Here is a 20,739-nt window from a genome sequence, read left to right as displayed (position 1 = left end):
TGTACATGGATGAATTCTGTTCTATTTAGGCTATCGAAAAGAACCAAACAGTGTTACAGTGTGGTGCTGAAGCACATCATTGTTGCACAGATTTACACCTAATAACAGTGTAGAATAAACTACACAGTGCTTTATTCCATACAGCTAAAGATTTAAATGTGTATTTAAAGGCGGTTAATTATGTAAAACAAAACTCTTGAAATAGCTGACTTTTTTTTTTCCAGTGATGTGTTTTTCACAGTAACTGATATTGACCAAGATGACACAGACTATGAACATAACCACAGATTTTCCCCATGCTGTTCACACCATCTTTCTGCATGTCGATCCATTTCTGTTTTGGTTATGCATTTTCTCCAATATTTTTCTCCCGACTTTTAGCGCATCCAATTGCTCGATTGTGTCACGCTTCCTCTCCACTAATGCCGCCCCCAGCTCTGATTGAGGAGAACAAAGCTAACCCACGCCCCTTCCGACACGTGGGCAGCAGCCGTATGCATTTTGTCACCTACACTAGACGAGCTCAGCTGCGAATCAGCCTTGTGTACGGAGAGACACACACTGATCAACGCACTTCTTCCCCCGCCCCTGTGCAGGCACCATCAACCAGCCAGCAGAGGTCGTCGTTGCATCAGTCGTAAGAGAGTCTCTATCCGGCTTAATGCCCCACCCCTATATGAACAACAGGCGAATCGTTGTTCATGTGGCTGCTCGATACGATGTATTCAAGATCCCAGTTCTGGTGTGCTAGCGTGTGTTTTTACCGCTGCGCCACCTGAGCGGCCTGTCGATCAATTTTTGATCCATCCATCCACCCATCTATCCATCTATCTGTCCATCCATTATGTATTACAATTCTCTATTTGCTTATATTTAAAAGCGTCAAATTGCACGTTTGGTTAATGCTGCCTCATTGATTGTAGGGACTTGATCTACCACTGCTTAATACAGACACTGAGACCTCACTGGCTATTTTGTTTGAAACTTAAATTTCTTTAGGCTTAAGATGCTCAGAATGGCTAATGTTGAAGTTATACTTTGTATCCACAGACCAGAGCTATTATATCTCGCACTTGTGGTTCTTAGATTGTAATATGAAGCAGGTTGAAAATTAAACAAATACTAGTTGATGTCTGTCATGAAAAGTGGATCACCATCATGTTAAGCACTGAACTTGCGCTTGGGCTGGTGTAAAAATAACCTAGGATCCAGGAACAATTCTCTGGTCCATTTAAAACTGTGTGAAGACAACTTTGTTTTTCTAATCTATTCTTAATCAGCTGTGAGATGCTGATGTCCTAAATGACACCAGAATCAATGCTTGGTGTTGTGAACTCGACCTGAATACCAAATATTAAACACTTAATAAGAGCACTAATAGCTATGTGGTATCTCTAATAACATCCCATTAGGAGCTCCTTTTTGACCTGATTGTTTTGTGCTTTGCGCTAGTCTTATTAATTATAAACATCTACTCTGTTTTACTCTGTTAGCTTGGAAAAAAGGGTCACTTAATAATGTAGCAAAAATAAAACCTGTTTGCTTTGGCTGGTTTTTTTTGGGTTTTTTTTTCCAGGACCTTTGAGACCCTTTTTAAATAACTTCAGCTCAATAGTTGCTCCAAATTAAAATGTGAAATTAAAAAGTGCTGTGTTCCTGTAAAAGAACCAAGGGGCCTCTTAGGTTATTTCTCTTGCTGTAGGAATTTAGGAGGTGTAGCGAGAAGGGAGGCTAGGTTTTCATTGACTGGTAGAAAAATACGAGCTAACTGTTGCCGCCGGTTGTTTGTACTAAGACACAGGCACACATACAGACACACACACATTGTTACATTGGTGCCTTTAAGTAAGGTAAAGGAGAATTTCTTGGAGAACAGGTTCTTTTATATTTTTCTATTTGACTTTTTTGACTTCTCACACACCCCTAATGCATGTTGTGATATTTTGTAGGTTCCTTAAAGTAAAAGTGATAAGGATTTTTGGTATTTAAAACAAGGTGCCTCTCCAAACAATTGGCTCTGGGCCTTGACAAAACAGAAGCTAAGAATTGGTTAATATTATGTATTATTCTAAGAATTCATCATAAAATGAATAGATTTTAAGGATTTCTTTGTTTTACGTTATTCATTTTATAAACTGCTTTAATTTTTTCAGGGACAGGGAACAATCCATGGGTTTCATTACCTACTTTATTTGATTAAATAATTTTAAATGTTTTTGAATGTGATTGCTTAATGAATGATTATTAATAATTAATAAATTACTAAATTTTAAATGTTTTTGAATGTGATTGCTTAATGAATGATTATTAATAATTAATAAATTACAAAAAAAAACTAAAAGCTTATCATATGTAAAAAGACATCACTCTTAAAGCATAATTATTCGTTACAGGCGACCACATCATCAGTCTGGGCAAATAATTGCTTGTCTGATGGGCAAGCTGGTAAATGTATGCTTTCTGGTTTACCTCAGAATAAACCAACCACACTCATACTTGCCTAACCGGGTTCGATCCCCAGGTGGGGCGGTCCGGGTCCTTTCTGTGTGGAGTTTGCATGTTCTCCCTGTGTCTGCGTTGGCACATGCACGTGCAGGTGAACTGGAGATACTAAATTGTCCACGACTGTGTTCGATATAACCTTGTGAACTGATGAATCTTGTGTAATGAGTAACTACCGTTTCTCTCATGAATGTAACTAAAGTGTAAAACATGACGTTTGAATCCTAATAAACAAACAAACAAACTTGCCTAACCCAACTAAGATTTCTAGTAGAGCCTTTCAGCTTCTTGTTCTCATGCTTCTCCTTTTTCTTTTTTATTATTGCAGGCTTATTGGCCCAGCGTGTGAAGGTGGAGCCAGAGGTTGTGTCCTATCCAGGAGGGACTGTGACTCTGCGGTGCGCGTTTCCTGATCCAGGAAAAACCCAGCTCACTCAGGTCAGGAGGCACCAACCTGTGTCTAAACACACACACAAACACACACACACACACACACACACACACACAAGAGAAAAAAAGAACAAAATAGGAACTGCTTGTAACAGGATGGTTGCTAAATGCCCAAAAAGGGCAACCAGGAAATAATCTCAGAGTTATCACTTATGTTACACAATGTAAGTGCATAAACAAGTTTTGCTGTTGGGATTGGAAGTGCAGCAGTCTTTCTCTAGCGCATACCCACTGATTTAAGTAGAATGGAAATAAATAGAATAGAAATGAATCTGATTGACCTTTATTTATCCAATGGCATTAATCAAACACTGACCTCTTTCTTGGTTATTGACTGATTAACAGGTTGATCATTAACATCCAATAGTTTTATCCGATTTTTGAAAAGTGCATATTGACGAAATCAATTTTTAAAATACCTTTAAATGGCTTTGGGGGGCGGCACGGTGGCTCAGTGGGTAGCACTGTCGCCTCCCAGCAAGAAGGTCCTGGGTTTGATCCCCAGGTGGGGCGGTCCGGGTCCTTTCTGTGTGGAGTTTGCATGTTCTCCCCGTGTCTGCGTGGGTTTCCTCCGGATGCTCCGGTTTCCTCCCACAGTCCAAAGACATGCAAGTGAGGTGAATTTTAAATACAAAATTGCCCATGACTGTGTTTGACATTAAACTTGTGAACTGATGAATCTTGTGTAATGAGTAACTATCGTTCCTGTCATGAATGTAACCAAAGTGTGTAAAACATGACGTTAAAATCCTAATAAACAAATAAATAAATTAAATGGCTTTGGTGAGTGCGCTTGTTGTAGCGCTGACAAGTCATCACAGATCTTTTTTAACACATTTTTTTAATTCATTCTGATGCTTTTTAATTACCCTGAAACACACTTAATTAACAATAAAATAAAGTGTGGGAACTGTAGCATTTTAACTAGTGCATCTCTGAGGTAGCAAAGTATGATGTTTAAACAACTACATATAATTCACAATAATCTGTTAACCCAAATATTATGATAGTGAACCACTAGTGTTCTGTTCTGAATTCTTTTAGCATATGTTAAATCTAGGTTCTCTGTTTGTGCTCTTTAGGTGTCCTGGATTATAGAAAAGAGTGCTGAATCTAGGACCAACATTGCCGTGTACCACCCAACTTATGGACCCAGTTACCCAGACACATCCCCAGTGTATGGGCGTGTCAGTTTCAACGAACCAGTCAGTTTGGATAATCCATCCATTCAGATTAATGACATCAAGCTGACAGATGCTGGAAAATATGTCTGTGAATATGCCACCTACCCCAGTGGAAACGAAAAGGGGGCCACTTCCCTCGTCATCCTGGGTAAGCACAGAGAGGCGTGTGGGAGTGCATGTTGTGGTGATTTGTGCTTTATGTTTGTATTTGGGTTTTGTCGTGTGCACCTGTCTAAGAGTCTTTAACAGGATTTATGCATGCTATTGTCAGATCAATAGGGTTGCTGTTTATGTGTGAGACATGGTAGTAACCTTGGCCAGACTCTCGCTCTGTCTTTGCACTATTGATCTGCCTGCTTATCATGCTGAGAGTCCGCCACTCTGCTGTCGTTCTCAGTCCTCCCCGCTTTTCTCCTCTTTCCTTTTGATGTCTTTCTCAGGGAGAAACATGCGTACAATGTGAGCACTGTGCGAGTGCCTCAACACCTCCTTCCTTTCCTTCATCCAGTCTTCCTATCCTCCCTTAAAGTGTGTTGTGAAATAAAGGTTAAAAACACATTTCTAATTTTTCTTTTGTTCTTTTTACACTTTCTCATCTAGCCAAGCCGATGAACAGCGCCTCCTCCATCACTGTACCTGCTGGCACTTCTTCTGTCGCTGTGGCAAAGTGCGAGTCGGCAAATGGCCGGCCAGCGGCTGCTATCTCCTGGTCGACGCCTGTGACGGGCAATGCAACAACGCCAGTAAAGACAGAGAACTCGGACAACACCGTGACCATGCGCAGCGAGTACTGGATCGTCCCCACACCAGCTGATAACGGCAAGGACATCAGCTGTGTGGTAGCACATCGCACACAGTCCAGAGACGAGATCATCCCGCTGAAGCTGGTCATCGAATGTACGTCTGTGGCCTTTTGCCTCATTTACAGAACAGACTAGGTCTCAAGAGCCCAATTATCGCCAGATTGTTGCTTGCCTGTTTGTATAGACACTTGAGTATGCTTGAGTGAATCGTAAACACTAGCCTGTTTCCAGCGGAGTCAATATGATGGAATGCTGCAGTAAATGATGCTAGGCTTATTGAGTGTTGGGAATCTGCAGAGCGGGCTGCTACACTGAATTAGTAATATCTTTGCCACTGGGCAGAGATGCTAGTTAAAGTTTACATACACTGATTAGCCATAACATTAAAACCACCTCCTTGTTTCTACACGCATTGTCCATTTTATCAGCTCCACTTACCACATAGAAGCACTTTGAAGTTCTACAATTACTGACTGTAGTCCATGTATTTCTCATCTATTGCTGCTCATCAGTGGTCACAAGACGCTGCCCACGGCGTGCTGTTGGATTTTTGGTTGGTGGACTATTCTCAATCCAGCACTGACAGTGAGGTGTTTAAAAACTCCACCAGCGCTGCTGTCTTATCCACTCATACCAGCACAACACACACTAACACACCACCACCATGTCAGTGTCGCTGCTGTGCTGCGAATGATCCACCACCCAAATAATACCTGCTCTGTGGTGGTCCTGGGAGAGTCCTGACCATTGAAGAATAGCATGAAAGGGGGCTAACAAAGCATGCAGAGAAACAGATGGACTACAGTCAGTAATTGTAGAACTACAAAGTGCTCCTATATGGTAAGTCGGCTGATAAAATGGGCAGTAAGTGTAGAAACAGGAGGGTGGTTTTAATGTTATGGCTGACAAACAGGATTTTTAAACTGTCTGATTTGTTAGTATAGGTCAAACAAAGTATTTTTGGGACAGAAAGAAAATCAATATAAAGTGCATTCATTGTTTATTAAAAGAAGAAAAAAAAACAGATTTATACTGAATCCCTCGTGTCTTTCTGAAACCAGTTGGAGTATTGGCTGTGTCCCAAGCTGCACAGTATTCCAGACTTCAGTTTTGTATAGCAAACTGTTTAGAAACATCTGTGGATAGTTTGTACATGACGCACATGAAACATTTCTCTATTTTCCCGTCTCTCAGATCCTCCTCAGGTAAAGATCACTGGATATGACGATAACTGGTATATTGGACGGACGAACGTTGTGCTAACCTGCCAAGCCGAAGGGAACCCTATTCCCACCACTGTGACCTGGAAGACGTAAGTATCTAGCTTCCTGACTACATTTCCTGATCAATCAGCGATCTACAAACGACCCTGCAAAGTGGTCTGGTTTTTATTTATCTTCCATTAGCTTGCAAAGCCTTTTTTACAGACAGGCTTATGGCTTCTCATGTAATCCTACACATCAGTCTTTTACTGCGCTTGTTCAATAGGCTGCCCATTAAGTTCCATTGACTAAAGAGTCTTGTTAAAAGCCCGGAATCGTTTAGCTCTGGTATTTTGCTGACCTCTGGATGGGCTGAGATGTTTAGCCCATCCCAAGCATCACACATAACTGAGTTGGGGAATGTTTTTAAAACCTCTTAATATAATTGTCATATTTTCTTGTTTTACCATTGCTTTATTCTGGTCAGACCAATCTGAAATTGGTCTAAAAGAGCGCATTTAAGGAACAACACTTGGCAAGTACTATAAACTGAAATAAGAGAACTACCTACCATTCCTGCCGTGAATACAACCACTGTGTAAACTCAATGCAAAACATCTTAATAAATAAATAAATGTTCTGCTGGTCAGTGGGTCCAGCTTTCCCAGAATCACACCCGTGGACAGGACGCCAGTATATTACAGGCCTCAATCACACCCTTCTCACCAGACATAGCCAATCATGTCTGTATGTAGATGCCTGACCAGCCGATATTAGAACTCTGGATCCTAGTGGTAATTGGCTACAGTAATTTACCGCTGCACCACCCAAGAACCTTGTGTCTTTAGTTCTGCAACTCTAAATCCTAATTAAAAGCATATTTGTGTTGAATGGTCTTTTCACAGTTGATAACACATTAATTGAATTTAAGAATGAACTGTGTATTATTATTTGTTATTATAATGTGACCTATAAAAAACATAATGCATGATATAATTTAGCTTGGAATCAGTTCTAGTCATGGGCTATTACATATACATTATTCATTTTGAACCCCCTTGCAAAACTGTGTCTGATCTAATCTCCCTTAAAGAGTACACCAGTGAAAAATGAGATCCTTCTTCTGGTCACCTTCTATAATTAAGAAAGATGCCAGTGGTTGCAGATCTTTTTTTAATGTCTAAAATAATTGAACTATTCATTGTTGCTCATCCAGAGTAGAATGGAACCATTTTCAACATAAGTAAATCATCCTGTTGTTCCTGACCTTGCTTTTTAGTCATTAGTAGCCATTTGTCCATGTAATGAATGAACATCGTTTTTTACTGTTCATCTTTGAAACACACCTGTTATGATTACAAAAGCCACACCTCGAACAGACACACTTTACAAGCATTGTTTCAGTGCTGTTTTAGCCTGATTTCCAAATGACTTTAATCTCCTTTGCCAGGTCATCAGGCTTGCTGCCGGCATCAGTGCAGACAAATCAGAACCAGTTGACTGTGCCGACTGTTGATGAGGTGGTAAACTCCACCTTTATCTGCGAAGTAACAAACCGTCTCGGCACCGGCAAAGACCAGGTCACTACATTCATCAGGGGTGAGTCTGATCACATGGTCATATAGGCACATTTTCACTAGGCATCTTTTGATCTTTTGCTGTTTTCGAGAAGACACACACACACACACACACACACACACACACACACACTGTAGTATATGCTTGCTTGCTTGCTTAAATGCCCCCAATCATTTGTGGTGCGTCTGTGACAGCAGCAGGAATTGCTCAGTGTCCTGAGTGTCCTCTTCTGGGAGATTGTGTGTACTGATGTAAGGCAGTTTGTTGTGTTTTAAATTCTCCTGTGTGAGACTTTGGTGTGCATCACCTAGTTGTCCCTGTCTCTCTATATACTGTGTTGTTTACGTCTTTCTTCCTAAATATGTGAGTTTGTGCATGTTGCTCTTTTTCATGTTTTTCTGCTCTATTGTACGTTTTATGATTCCTTTATAGAATTAGAAAGTACATCCTGCCAGGCTTGATTAGAATTATGACATGTTGTCCAGTCAGCTTTTCCCAGATGCCCATTAGTGTGGTCTGATTTCCTGTTAGCTTACATTAGCTCTATAAGCCACTTTCAGTTTTAGGTCTATATTATAACCACAGTAGCCCTGATGGTAGCAGACGTTGCTCTTTGTCTTCATCAATATACATTAGAAGCCTTCTTCATCCCACAATATCATGCTACACGTTCTCAATTGTTTAGTGCTCGCATAACCAGATGATTTGCGGAAGCAAACGGCCCATTCCATGCATTTAGCTTAGCAGGTAGGTCTAAGTCTGATTTATAGTCCTAAACGAGCAGTTTAGAAGAAAGGCCATTTAAAATGTCACATTCTAAAACAAACCGCCCAGATATGTCTGTGTACCACTGCAGTGATTAGCAGAGGTGAGCAGCGTTATTAATCTTGTTTCTTTAACACCGTTAAATTGTAATTGTCTGAATTCATTGAGGTGATGAAGCCAACGTACTTGAAACATAAGTAACGTACTTATGTACTGTTATACCTTCAATCCAATAAACCTTTTAGAAGTGTTTACTTAGGCATGGAGGGCAGCACGGTGGCTAAGTGGGTAGCACTGTCGCCTCACAGCAAGAAGGTCCTGGGTTCGATCCCCAGGTTGGGCGGTCCGGGTCCTTTCTGTGTGGAGTTTGCATGTTCTCCCCGTGTCTGCGTGGGTTTCCCCCGGGTGCTCCGATTTCCTCCCACAGTCCAAAGACATGCAATTGAGGTGAATTGGAGATACAAAATTGTCCATGACTGTGTTCGATATAACCTTGAGAAGTGATGAACCTTGTGTAACGAGTAACTACCGTGTGTCTGTCATGAATGTAACCAAAGAGTGTAAAACATGACGTTAAAATCCTAATAAACAAACAAACTTAGGCATGGATCTTGGATATCTGCGTTCAGTCCTCGCCTCGGTCACTAGTAGTAAAAAGGTTTTTCTATAAGGTCCATGCGGATGTCCTTTGAGTACTTAGTTTTCTTTCCACCTTCCAAAATTATGCACAAGGTTGGTTGGCTGCTATAAATTGCCCCCAGAAGTGAGCGAGTTAGTGAGCGTGCAATGCCTTGTAATGGGTTGGCACTGTGTCCAGGTTATATTTCCACTTAGTACCAGTTGTTTCCAGGCTGTAGCGGGGTCATGCATAACAACAGAAAGACATCAAAGAGTAAAGAATTTAGCATGTGCATTTCCTGATAGTTTGTGCTGCCTATTTTGGGAAGTCCCATCACATCTGCAGAGCCGTTCATCATTAGCATTGGCCTTCATTGATTTTAATAAGGTTTTGCATACTGCTGCATTGCCTGCAAGGAAGTTCTGTTCTGTGTCGGCACCTTTGCTTTAAAGGAGCTCTGCTCTTTTAGCCAAGATTGACTCATTTCTTCTCTACTTCACCTATTTATAATAAATGAATTCATATTAGACCGACACTGTGAGTATATTATTGGGGTGATCATTCTCAGTAGTGCAATGACAGTAATATTATGACATGGTAGTGTGTGGTGGTATGAGTGTATCGGGTACAGCAGTGTTGTTCTGATTTTTGTGAATACTCTTTGACATTACTGGTCTCTTTATTAGGAACATGCCCTGTCAGCACTGGTTGTAGATGTACAGTTTTTCATGCAAAATGTGAGTTGATTTTCCCTCCCTGGACACCCTCGAATCACAGGATGTTGGTGGCTTTTTCTTTTTTCAGCATTACCATGGAGGTGTTTCAAAATTCCAACAACACTGCTGGACACTCATACCATTAAAACACACACTACTAGGGATGTAACAATACACTCTACCCATGAAGCAATGCGTTTTATGATACTGGGTTCACGATACGATTTTTTTCCCCGATTCTTTAAAACAAAATGAATTTGAAGACAAATTATGACAAAGTTTCCTTTTATTATTTCTCTTCAAAAAACCAAATAAAATAAAGCAATAAGCCACGAGAGACCCAATAAGCCGTGCGTTACTGCTATGATTTTATCACGGGGAAGGTTGTTTTGGCACGACGCGAAGCGGAGTGCCTAAAACGTCTTTCCCCGTGATAAAATCATAGCAGTAACGCACGGCTTATTGGGTGGCTTATTGCTTTTATAAAACGGAGGTCAACATAAAATATAATAAAATACAACAATGTTCAATAAATAAATGTTTGTATTTACAAAAACACTTACAAAAAGCATTCTTCCGCGACCCCAGGTAGTTCGTTAACAGTGTTGCTAGGCAACATGAGGGCGAACATAACATTCGCTTTTTCTTTTCAGTGGCGTATTAATATGGAATGATGTGAGGTGGTCATAGGTGTGTGTTTATCGGGGATTTTACAACGGCTTCGAACGCGGCTCAGCCAATCAGATTTTAGGACCGGAACTATCCGTATTATAATACTGTATTTGTGATTATCTTTTATTTATCAAAATCATGAATGCCCTTTTATTTTTGAGGTAGGTGCAAACTATGCAAAACAATGCTGCACATTTCCCTTTAAAAAAAAAAAAAAAAAAAAACTGAAATGAAATAAATCCCACATTAAATAAACAAATAAATAATGCAAATAAAGAAATTATCCTCACATAAATAAATTTGGCTGGAAAATTCCGAACCTGGCAACCGTGTAGTGACGTCAACCAGGCGAGTTGAATAGCGCCAGTGCCCTCTGCTCTTTAAAGTGAATATTGATTCATTATACATGTAAACCAATTTGAATCATTACAAATGTGAATCGATTTTTAACTGTCTTGTGGTGCATCGTTACATCCCTACACACTATGATGTAAGTGTCATTGCAGTGCTGAGAATGATCCACCACCAAATAATATCTGGTCAGTGGAGGTCTAATGGGAGTCCATTTATTTTAATGGATGGGGTTAATGGGGTGACTACAGTGAGTAATTGTATACCCACACAATGTGTGTGTCTGGTAAAGCTTATAAAACGACCAGTGTATAAGGTCCTGGCAGGTGTTCCTTATAAAGTGCTCAGTGAGTGTATATGTCAAACATAATAGGAGCTCTGATTGGCAGGTGGTGCTTTCAGACATAGACATAGAGTCTGAAGTTCTCTAATCTGTGGTCAAGTCCAGAAACGCTGCTCATTTCAAATGTAAATCTGTGGGCAACATTTCATATGTTTAACTGCTGAGGCTAGCCAGCAGCTCTTGGCCAACCTTAAAGACTGTTTCAGATGGCTTCTAGAAATAATGGTAGCTGTGAGCAAGAGATTTCACTTAGTCTGTGACATGATGCGTGTTGGAAGTTTGAAGGATGTTGAAGTTGAGGTGTACGATGCCTACGATTCTATATAATGCATGAGCTTTTCCACTGGGTGGCTGGGATGGAGTGCCATGGTCGGCCCTTTCGTCAGCCGTGCACATTTTCCCTCTTTTTTTCCCCTCCTGTTCCTCTATCTCCTATCAAAGAACAGTCGGATGGTATAAAATATAGAAGTGCACTTTACAGCTGGGGGAAATCACTCTGCTCATGCCGACCAAGGAGTAATGGGCAAGTTAATGACAGAAAATGTGCCTTTCCCTGGCAACTCGTGTTTTAAGAGCTCTCTGTCAGCCACTCCGGCACATTTTACCTTTCTAGCTCCCTTTTATTTTGCTATCTCTTGGTCTGCCTCTCATCTCTGTCTGTCATGAATGGTGTTGTGTAGCATAAAGGCAGCTCTGTCCTTGACTGACTTGATTTGCTGGGAGAAGCAGCAGAAAAAGCATTGGTCCTCCAAATCCTGATATATTCACCTGAAAGTGTTGTCTGCATTTCTTGCCTGTCCTATATTTTAATGGAACTAGGAATAAGACAAGAACAAGAGAAATAATAAAACAATGGATGTTGAAATGGAAAGTCCAGAAATAGGAGGCAAATAGGATGAGTGCGAATGAATGCTGATGGCATTTTAAACTCTCTTAGGAAATAGTGTCTTTCTCATGTCTTTCTGAAAATGTGCAGTCTTCCACTTATTCTCTCAGTGCTTTCATCTTCGTAAGCCATAGTCACACTAGAAATTTGCATATGTCTTCTTGCTAGACAAGCATGACCATACTGAAGCTGAGCAATTTGGCAGTGACTCGGAATTTCAGCTGTTGATGCATTAAAGCATGAGAATTAATTCTGGTTTCTTCAGATTTGTGAATGCAGTTTAACTTCAAATGAATTAGGGGTTCTAAATCGAGTCCTACTGTTATGCAAAGCTTTGTACATTGGGTGTGTGTTGGCAGTCTACATTGACAGCCAATTGGTCCCACTTGTCTGGTAACCAGCTAGGCAATTTGCCAACCATAAACAGTAAAAAGCACAACAGTAAAAGCTAGCTCTACATTGTTATGGTCTTAGAGTCAAGACAGAGACATCTGCTTCAAAATCAGCACCTTAAATCTTAACCAAGACATTGAGAATGTAAAGCTTGCTTTTACTATTGTACTTGTTATTGCTTGTTAACTGTTGCCCAGTTCGATAGTTGGCTACCAAACAAATGGGAGGGTCAAGACTTTCAGGCAGTCTACATTGATAGCCAGTGATTTAGTAAGCTGTGCTTTAAACTGAATGTTATACATGGCCGAAAGTAGAAAGTAGTAGATTTTCAGAAAACCAAGAGTAATTAGTAATAAATAACTACTATCTAACAGCATTTCAAAAGCAAAGAAAATTAAAATATTTCTGCCACAGAAAAGTAACCAGTGAAAATCCCAAGATTGCCATGATGTACGTACGTCTGCTAAGAAAGTATGTGAACCTTTGATATAGTTCCTGCTTCCACGAGTTTGGATCTAATATTCTGCCATAATGCTGACCACTTAAAAGACAACACAGCACAGCCGTTGTGCCAATGGTTGCATAAACATATACGTACAATTACGTTCACAACATTTAAGCAGACACTTTTATCCAAACTGACTTATAATCCATGCAGTCACTGTAAATTCACACTGCCCGGATTATTCAGAAGATCTAAAAGGTCAAACCTTTAAGGGCTAAAATCTGCAGAAATAAATTGATCTTGCTTGTGACGTTTTGCTGTACCTGCCATTGTTTGGTATCATTTTGCTTATGCAATGACTTTGCTAGTCCTTTGCATTATTATAACCCCTCTCACTGTCAGGCGGCTTAGAGAGGATAAGTTAGCCTCTGCTGTTTCAGCACCTGGACTCCTCTCCTTCTCATTTCTCACTCCTCTTCGGCAGCGAGAGGTTAACTCAAGCAGACAGAGCTGACAGCAAAATGTTAATTAGGATGTCTAGCCAATTGGGCATAAGCTATGCTTTTCTATCTATCTTAGTCGTTTGTATAGCATTATGTACAACATAAGCACTAGATGTGTGTTAGATGGGTGGAATGGAATTAATGTAGGTGTGATGTGTTAAAGGTGCAGTCAGCAATGTTGAAGTCTTTTGCTAATATAAGTTATACGACTATAAGCATTTTGGAAACCCATTCTAAAACCATGAGCATTAATGACCACATTAATTAATATTTGTAGCCCACTCCTCGTCTTTGCCTTCAAAACTGCCTATTTTTTTTCTGGGAAGACCTTCTATAAGGTTGTGAAGTGTGCTGATTGGTGCCTTTTCCAAAAGTGCAGTAGACATTCCAATTTAATTTATAAACCTTGCTTGTGCTTAGGGAAACAGTCATTCTAAACCAGAAAAGCAAATGTACATGGTAGAACGGTTGTTCACTCAATTGTGATTAATACTGTATGTACTCTTTAAAACATGTCTGCTTGACCCCCTGGGCATGTGTGAAGTTGCCAGCTGCTTATTAATACCAGTCAGTGGTGGATTTTTACAAAGAGCCATACTTTACCCTATGTGTAGCCCTATGTGGTCTACTTGTGTCCACATTGTTACAGTGGAAATGATCGGAAAAACCTATCACTTGGATACAGCCAATTATTAGACTACTGTGCCACCCAGCGTCATTAATTCTCAGTAACTGCTATTTTCTGATTAGGGCCATCTGGAAAATGCTAAGAAAATAGGGAATACAGGACAGATTACCAATCTGTTTCAGAGCACATTACACATTACAATCACAGTTCACTTACACTTAAGCATGCCTTAGGAAAAAAACTGGAGAACACCCATTAATACTTAGTTAGAACAAGCCAGACTTTTCATAGACAGTGACCAGAAGTAAGGTTTAAACCCAGATCTCAAAGATCGGAATCGGGGCCGATCAAGGCATTTTTTAACTGATCGGTATCGGATTTACTAAGGCCGATCCTAATCCGATCCTTTGTTTTACGTCAGCATGTCCGCTGTGTGGAAATACTTTGAATTGGAAAGTGAAACAAGTCCAACAGTGAAGTGTAATGTCTGCAATGCGAGCGTTTCACGAGGCGGTAGTAGCAGAGCTGCGTTCATTACTGTAGAATTTTACTATTTATATGGTTTGTGAGTCAAGGATCACTCCGGTTTACAAAACAACGTAGTGATGCACTCGTTTAATAAAGAAATAAATACACAGTATATTCACAAATTGTCGGGAGCAGAACACTTTATTAACTTCTTCTGTTACGGTACTGAATAGCGGACAGCTAGAGTCATCGCGTTAGCCAAGCACGCTATTCCATGCACTGTGGAAGCCCCAAAGGGTCAAAACACACTCACTTCGTGTAGAAACGTCCATCAAACCATTGTCACAATACAACCACAGAAAAGTTTGTTACAGTTACAACACGCATACAAGTACGGTGGCTCATAAGAAACAAACCAGATATCATTTAACCAAACAGTCTACAATTACTACCAATATAATAATAATACCGAATACAGTGAGTTTATTATTATATGATGAGAAGAGGAACCGGCTGTCCGCTAGCATGGCAGAGATGCTGATTTTCCTCAAAAAGAACCTTCACTTCATTTTGAGTGTTCTAGTGTTACTACTACAATGCTGCACTAAGTTTGTTTACTTTTATTTTGTAAAAATAAAAGAACATTAAGCAATAGCTTGGATGCAGGCAATTTTTTTCCTACAGCACTGCAGAGCTTTTCAGTTGTTAAACATGTACATTGGATTAATTTGAATATCTGTAATGTACTTGAAGTGTGCACTGTGTGAACAGTATTATCTAGTTCTTATCTAGACAGTATCTAGAAAATACAAGTATCGGTTTGAGACTCGGTATCGGATCAGGATCAAAATTAATGATCGGGATCGGGAACAAAAAAATGTGATCGGGACATCCCTAGTCCCAAGACCTTAGTGCTGTTTGGCACCCACACTACCTGCAGTACCACTGTGCATCACTGCACTGTAGTAGTATCGTATTTTGCTGCCTTACTATGCTGTTTTGTGCATGGCACAGTTCAAACAAACGATTTCAGAACAAGGCTGCATTGATTAACATAGAAGGTTAAGTGCAAGTGCCACCATAAATGTTCAGAAAAGTGGTTACCACAGAAGGCAGCAGGAGTGCCACAAATTATAGCTGATTGCCTAAACCCGGCTGTCGAAGGCAACTGTGTCCTTGCTAATGTCAAGTACTGATTCATCCCATTTTTTCTCTGGCTATTTTCTAAAGATATGAGAGAGTATGTTGGTCTTTCCTCAGGAAAAGCTTGCTCTTGATCTATCCTTCACTCTCCCCTTTTTTTTTCTACAAGCCCTCATTTGTTTACTGTGCTGGATAGGCTGGCAAAGGGGCGCTCCTTTTAATCAATATAGAGTCTGCAAATGCATTAACAGCTTTGGCCTTCTAAGGTGAAACTCCCTCCTCCCCAGCACAAGGAGGAGGTTAGATACCATTATAAATCACAGCACAGAGAGAGACACTGTAGCTGCTTTTTGTTTCAGGGATGAGTGTCTGAGGTAAAGAAACATGCGTGTGTGTGTGGAGGAAAGTGAATGAGGTGTCAACAGCAAAACAATGCCTAACTCGGAGAAATAATCTCATACCTGCAGTGCTCCCTAAAGCACTGCACAGATTACAGGTGTTTGTCTGTGTGTGGCTCAGGAGAGTAATGGGTGTGTGTCGAGTCACAGAGGTCATAGTTAAAGATGGGCACTGGTGGTGTGATGTGAGAGACTGTGTGTGTGTGTTTGTGTGAATACCGAGGGACACTGCAAAGCAAAGTCCTGCTTTAGCATTGCTTTTAGGACAGTGTAATACTACAGGGACGAAAACCAAGAGTGAAGAGGAAATGTCACGCTTGAGAGAGAGACAAATTATAGACAAGAAGTGAACCAGTGAGACAGGGAAGGTTAATCTACAGTTAAAGTCTAACGTTAATATACACAATGTCATGGCACTTTTAATTTTAATGTCTGCAACTGTTTTTTTTCCGTGACTGTGACTAAATAATGAAACCCGAAGTTAATTGTTAGAGGTTATGATCAACTGCAGCGGGTCACTTCTTCAAGCCAATACAAATTGAGCTGGTTTGTCATCTATTAAAGTACATGGAACAGTGGTTCCTTGCAAAGGTCAGAAAGAAAACTCAAACTGTCCCTGTTATAGGGAATTTGTCTGGATGGGAACTTGTAATACAAAAAGCACCCACTGTAACAGGTCTAAACAGGTCCGTTTTATTAAGAAGCTAAGGAGACAAATAAAACTGTCTTGATTGTGGGCAGTATCATCTACCTACAGGCTTAGAGTCTGTTGTGAAATGAAAGAAACCCCTCCTGGGTTGAGAGCTTACTGTACCATGTTTTTTAGTGAGTTCACTCAAAATACTCCTATTTACATGGTCAAAAGGAAGTCATCAGCTGTAATGACTAATCATAATAACTAGTAACATGACATTATAGAACATGCATTCTCCAGCACTCCAGATTAATATGTCAGCATTTACTTTTTTAAAGACCCATAAATATACACTTAGCCATAACATTAAAACCACCTCCTTGTTTCTACACTCACTGTCCATTTTATCAGCTCCACTAATCATATAGGAGCACTTTGTATTTCTACAATTACTGACAGTAGTCCATCTGTTTCTCCGCATGCTTTGTTACCCCCCTTTCATGTTCTTCAATGGTCAGGACTCAGCCCAGGACCACCACAGTGCAGGTATTATTGGGGTGGTGGATCATTCTCAGCACTGCAGTGACACTGACATGATGGTGGTGTGTTAGTGTGTGTTGTGCTTGTATGAGTGAATAACACACATCAATGCTGATGAAGTTTGACACTTGTGTCACTGCTGGACTGAGAATCGTCCACCAACCAAAAATATCCAGCCAACAGTGCCCAGTGGGCAGCGTCCTGTGACCACTGATGAAGGTCTCAAAGATGACCAACTCGAACAGCAGCAATAGATGAGTGATCGTCTCTGACTTTACATCTACAAGGTGGACCAACTAGATAGGAGTGACTAATAGAGTGGACAGTGAGTGGATAAGGTATTTAAAAACTCCAGCAGCGCTGCTGTGTCTTGTCCACTCATACCAGCACAACACACACTAACACACCACCATCATGTCAGTGTCAATGCAGTGCTGAGAATGATCCACCACCTAAATAATACCTGCTCTGTGGAGGTCCTGACCATTGAAGAACAGGGTGAAAGTAGGCTAAAAAAAAAAGTATGTAGAGAAACAGATGGACTACAGTCAGTAATTGTAGAACTACAAAGTGCTCCTATATGGTAAGTGGAGCTGATAAAATGGACAATGAGTGTAGAAACAAGGAGGTGGTTTTTATGTGATGGCTGATCAGTGTACGTAAACACTTGTGTCATCTGTATGTCACTGAACACCTGACATACAGATGTATAAATTGACAGCTTAAAAATACTAGTCATGTAGTGCCTAAATAAAGACACTTTAATATTATATAACCTTCACATAATGTCAGTTTATGGTCCACATCTCCATTTTAAGTTATCGACTAGTCATTTCTTCATGCTCATCCTTTATTCGTCACATCAAATTCACACGTTTTTTTAAAATCCTGATTGTTTTCACACACTTGCATTCATTGTGAACACTCTGCTTTATAGGGAAGTGAGGGATATGCTGTGTGCTGTTCTATATTTGTGGCTTCAAGGCTGACTTGTTTGTGTGCTGTCTTACATTGTCAGTCAACACCTCTTTCCCTCTGCCCTCCTGTCCATCCATTCATTCATGTATCCATCCATCCGTTTATCCATCAATCATAAATGTCCATCCCTTCCTATTCTCTGGTGTGTTTACCATGCTGAATGGCTGTACTGTTTTTCTCTTCCATTCTCATTGTGGTGGTTTTACAACAAACTGGCCTTACAGAGAGAGAACAATCCCTCTGAGGAGAAATGTCTCACATACACACACACACACACACACACAAACACAGTCACATGGCAATGCAGTGTGAAATTAAGCATCTGGAAATCACTGACTTCCTCCCTCTCTGTCTATCACTTGCTCTGTTTCCCCTTCTCACCTCCCTTTCTTTCTTTAGAAGCACCCATCGCTGCTTCCAACGCAGGCGTGGTAGCTGGGGCGATCATCGGCAGCCTCCTGGCAGTCCTATTGGTCGCAGGCCTAATTTCCATCTTGGTAATCCGCAATCGTCGACAACAGCAGGGTTACCGAGGTAACAGCAAGGCCAACGCTCCCTACAACCCGGTGTCCCGTCTCTTCGGCTCCTCGGGCAGCAAGAACGGCGGCACGGGCAACCACGGCAACAATAACGCACCCATCTACAAAGGGGAAATGGGGCTGTCTGAAAAGGAGGCCAATCTCGGCCTGCACCCCGGAGGAATGGCAGTGGTGGAGAACACACCCACGGCGCAGGACATCCTGCTGAGCAACGAGCTGGACGAGGCAGAGCGCCGGAAGTTTGACGAGCTAGAAGACGACGAGCGCTACGACCAGTTTAGAGGCAGCGGACCCATCCTGCAAATCCGCCCGCATGACGAGGTGCCTAACTCTACCTACCTGGACGACGACATGGAGTCACAGAGGGACGGGTCGATCATCTCCCGGACCGCTGTCTATGTCTGAGAGATGGAGAAGTGAAAGGAAGTGGATGAAGGGGATGGCGGAGGACCTGCTTCCAGTTTGTTTTTGCTTTCAACACCCAGTTTACTCATCAAACAATCATTAATTAAAACACCTCACACAGAGAATTGTCTCACTTGGATGGATAAATGAATGGATGGATGATTAAAGTGGACACAGGGCTGATGTAAATAGAGGAAATGGACAGAGAACAATCTGGCTTATACTTTTTGCAGTAATGGTTGTCATGGAGACAATGTCTAAATGACTTTAAATGTACACGGCATTATATGTAACGGCTATGTTTGCGTCTGCACTGTGCTTTAGTGGATGTATGGTTTATTAATTTTATTATGTGAATGAAAGGGTGATTATTAGGGACACATTATGACTTGGAGCCGGTCTGACTACTTGCTCCGTCTTTTTATTTTATTTCCCCTCAATTTTAAGTCTCTCTAACGCTTCAGTGTGGACTTAAATGTGTCCAAGTCAGGTCTAATTCACTTAAACAGACTGTTTGAAGTGCTGTTACGCAATGCTTCTGAAATGATTGGACACACATCAAAGCCTTTAATTTAGCCCAGACGCTGAGATACGTTAGATACAAGAACACTAATATGTAAGCGCTCCGTACAGATTGCCGTCCCAAAAAGCTCACTAGGATTTTGGTTTTAACAGACCGGTCAACATCATATAAGTGTGTGCATGTTAACTAGTCATTCACTCATTAGGGGTGGAGAATACATTTACAGAACACATATTACATTACGAGCTGTTTCAATAGCAATCCTAATAATAGCAATACTATTTTTATAATGAAGTACTGCTATATTAATTAGAAATACCAACTCTTCAATCATTTATAGCTTATTATTCTACTCTGTATTTATCAATGCACACATTCAAATTGGTTGCCATGGCTGCACAGTTAAATATATCTCTTGTCATGGTGCAAAGCACAAACAGTAGGAGAACTATCCAGCTAGTTGAAAGGCAAAGTGAAACCCAGATGCTTGTTTCTTTTAGTAACTATGTAGTTGGACAGTGTTATGTAATGTTAGTAGTACTAACAATACGTAGTAACATGTACTGCAACACACATCAATATAAGTTTCTTATCACATAGTCATCTACCCCTGGTGTGCATTATAAATAAACGGCATTATTATTGCTCACCTGGTTGGTTTGCAAATTTGTCTGCCATGTTTCTAGAAATAATAATAGTATTGCCTTATACCCAAAGCCATGTGCAATACTGCTTCAGATTTGTCAAAAGTAAGGAATCTCACAAGACAGCATTCCATAGGGTGGGTGCCTTATAAACAGGTCACTTCTTAAACATTGCCCACGTAGGCATCCCCCTCTTTAATGAAATGCAGGGTTAGTGATGATGTTTTGAAGCAGCCAAGGTGACAGTATTGCATGCTTAAAATTCAGTAATATATATATATATAGTATAACCAACTATTCTCCACACATACCTAATTGTGACATAATTCTGACAGACGAAGACACTGACGTATCGCCTAGCCATGCCAGCGTGTGCCTAATTGTGACAGCTAGCTGTATAGAGTCAACTGCTAAATTTTTGTGACAT

The 20,739-nt window shown here is 40.7% G+C and overlaps 1 protein-coding gene across 1 annotated transcript in view; it reads left to right on the top strand.

Annotated features, from left to right (window-relative positions):
- Positions 1 to 20,313, top strand: part of LOC134310315 (nectin-2-like) — a 51,113-nt gene extending 30,800 nt beyond the window's left edge. Inside the window, exons 2-7 of the mRNA XM_062991869.1 lie at positions 2,831 to 2,940; positions 4,035 to 4,284; positions 4,737 to 5,033; positions 6,134 to 6,251; positions 7,592 to 7,740; positions 18,601 to 20,313. Coding sequence (XP_062847939.1) covers positions 2,831 to 2,940; positions 4,035 to 4,284; positions 4,737 to 5,033; positions 6,134 to 6,251; positions 7,592 to 7,740; positions 18,601 to 19,145 — 1,469 coding nt within the window. The 3' untranslated portion in view covers positions 19,146 to 20,313. The remainder of the gene's footprint in view (positions 1 to 2,830; positions 2,941 to 4,034; positions 4,285 to 4,736; positions 5,034 to 6,133; positions 6,252 to 7,591; positions 7,741 to 18,600) is intronic.
- The last annotated feature ends 426 nt before the right edge of the window (positions 20,314 to 20,739 follow it).

The sequence above is a fragment of the Trichomycterus rosablanca genome, chromosome 3, assembly GCF_030014385.1.
Source record: "Trichomycterus rosablanca isolate fTriRos1 chromosome 3, fTriRos1.hap1, whole genome shotgun sequence".
Lineage (NCBI taxonomy): Eukaryota > Metazoa > Chordata > Actinopteri > Siluriformes > Trichomycteridae > Trichomycterus > Trichomycterus rosablanca.
The sequence above is the reverse complement of the archived record's forward strand: the minus strand, read 5'-3'. Positions and strand labels throughout refer to the sequence as shown.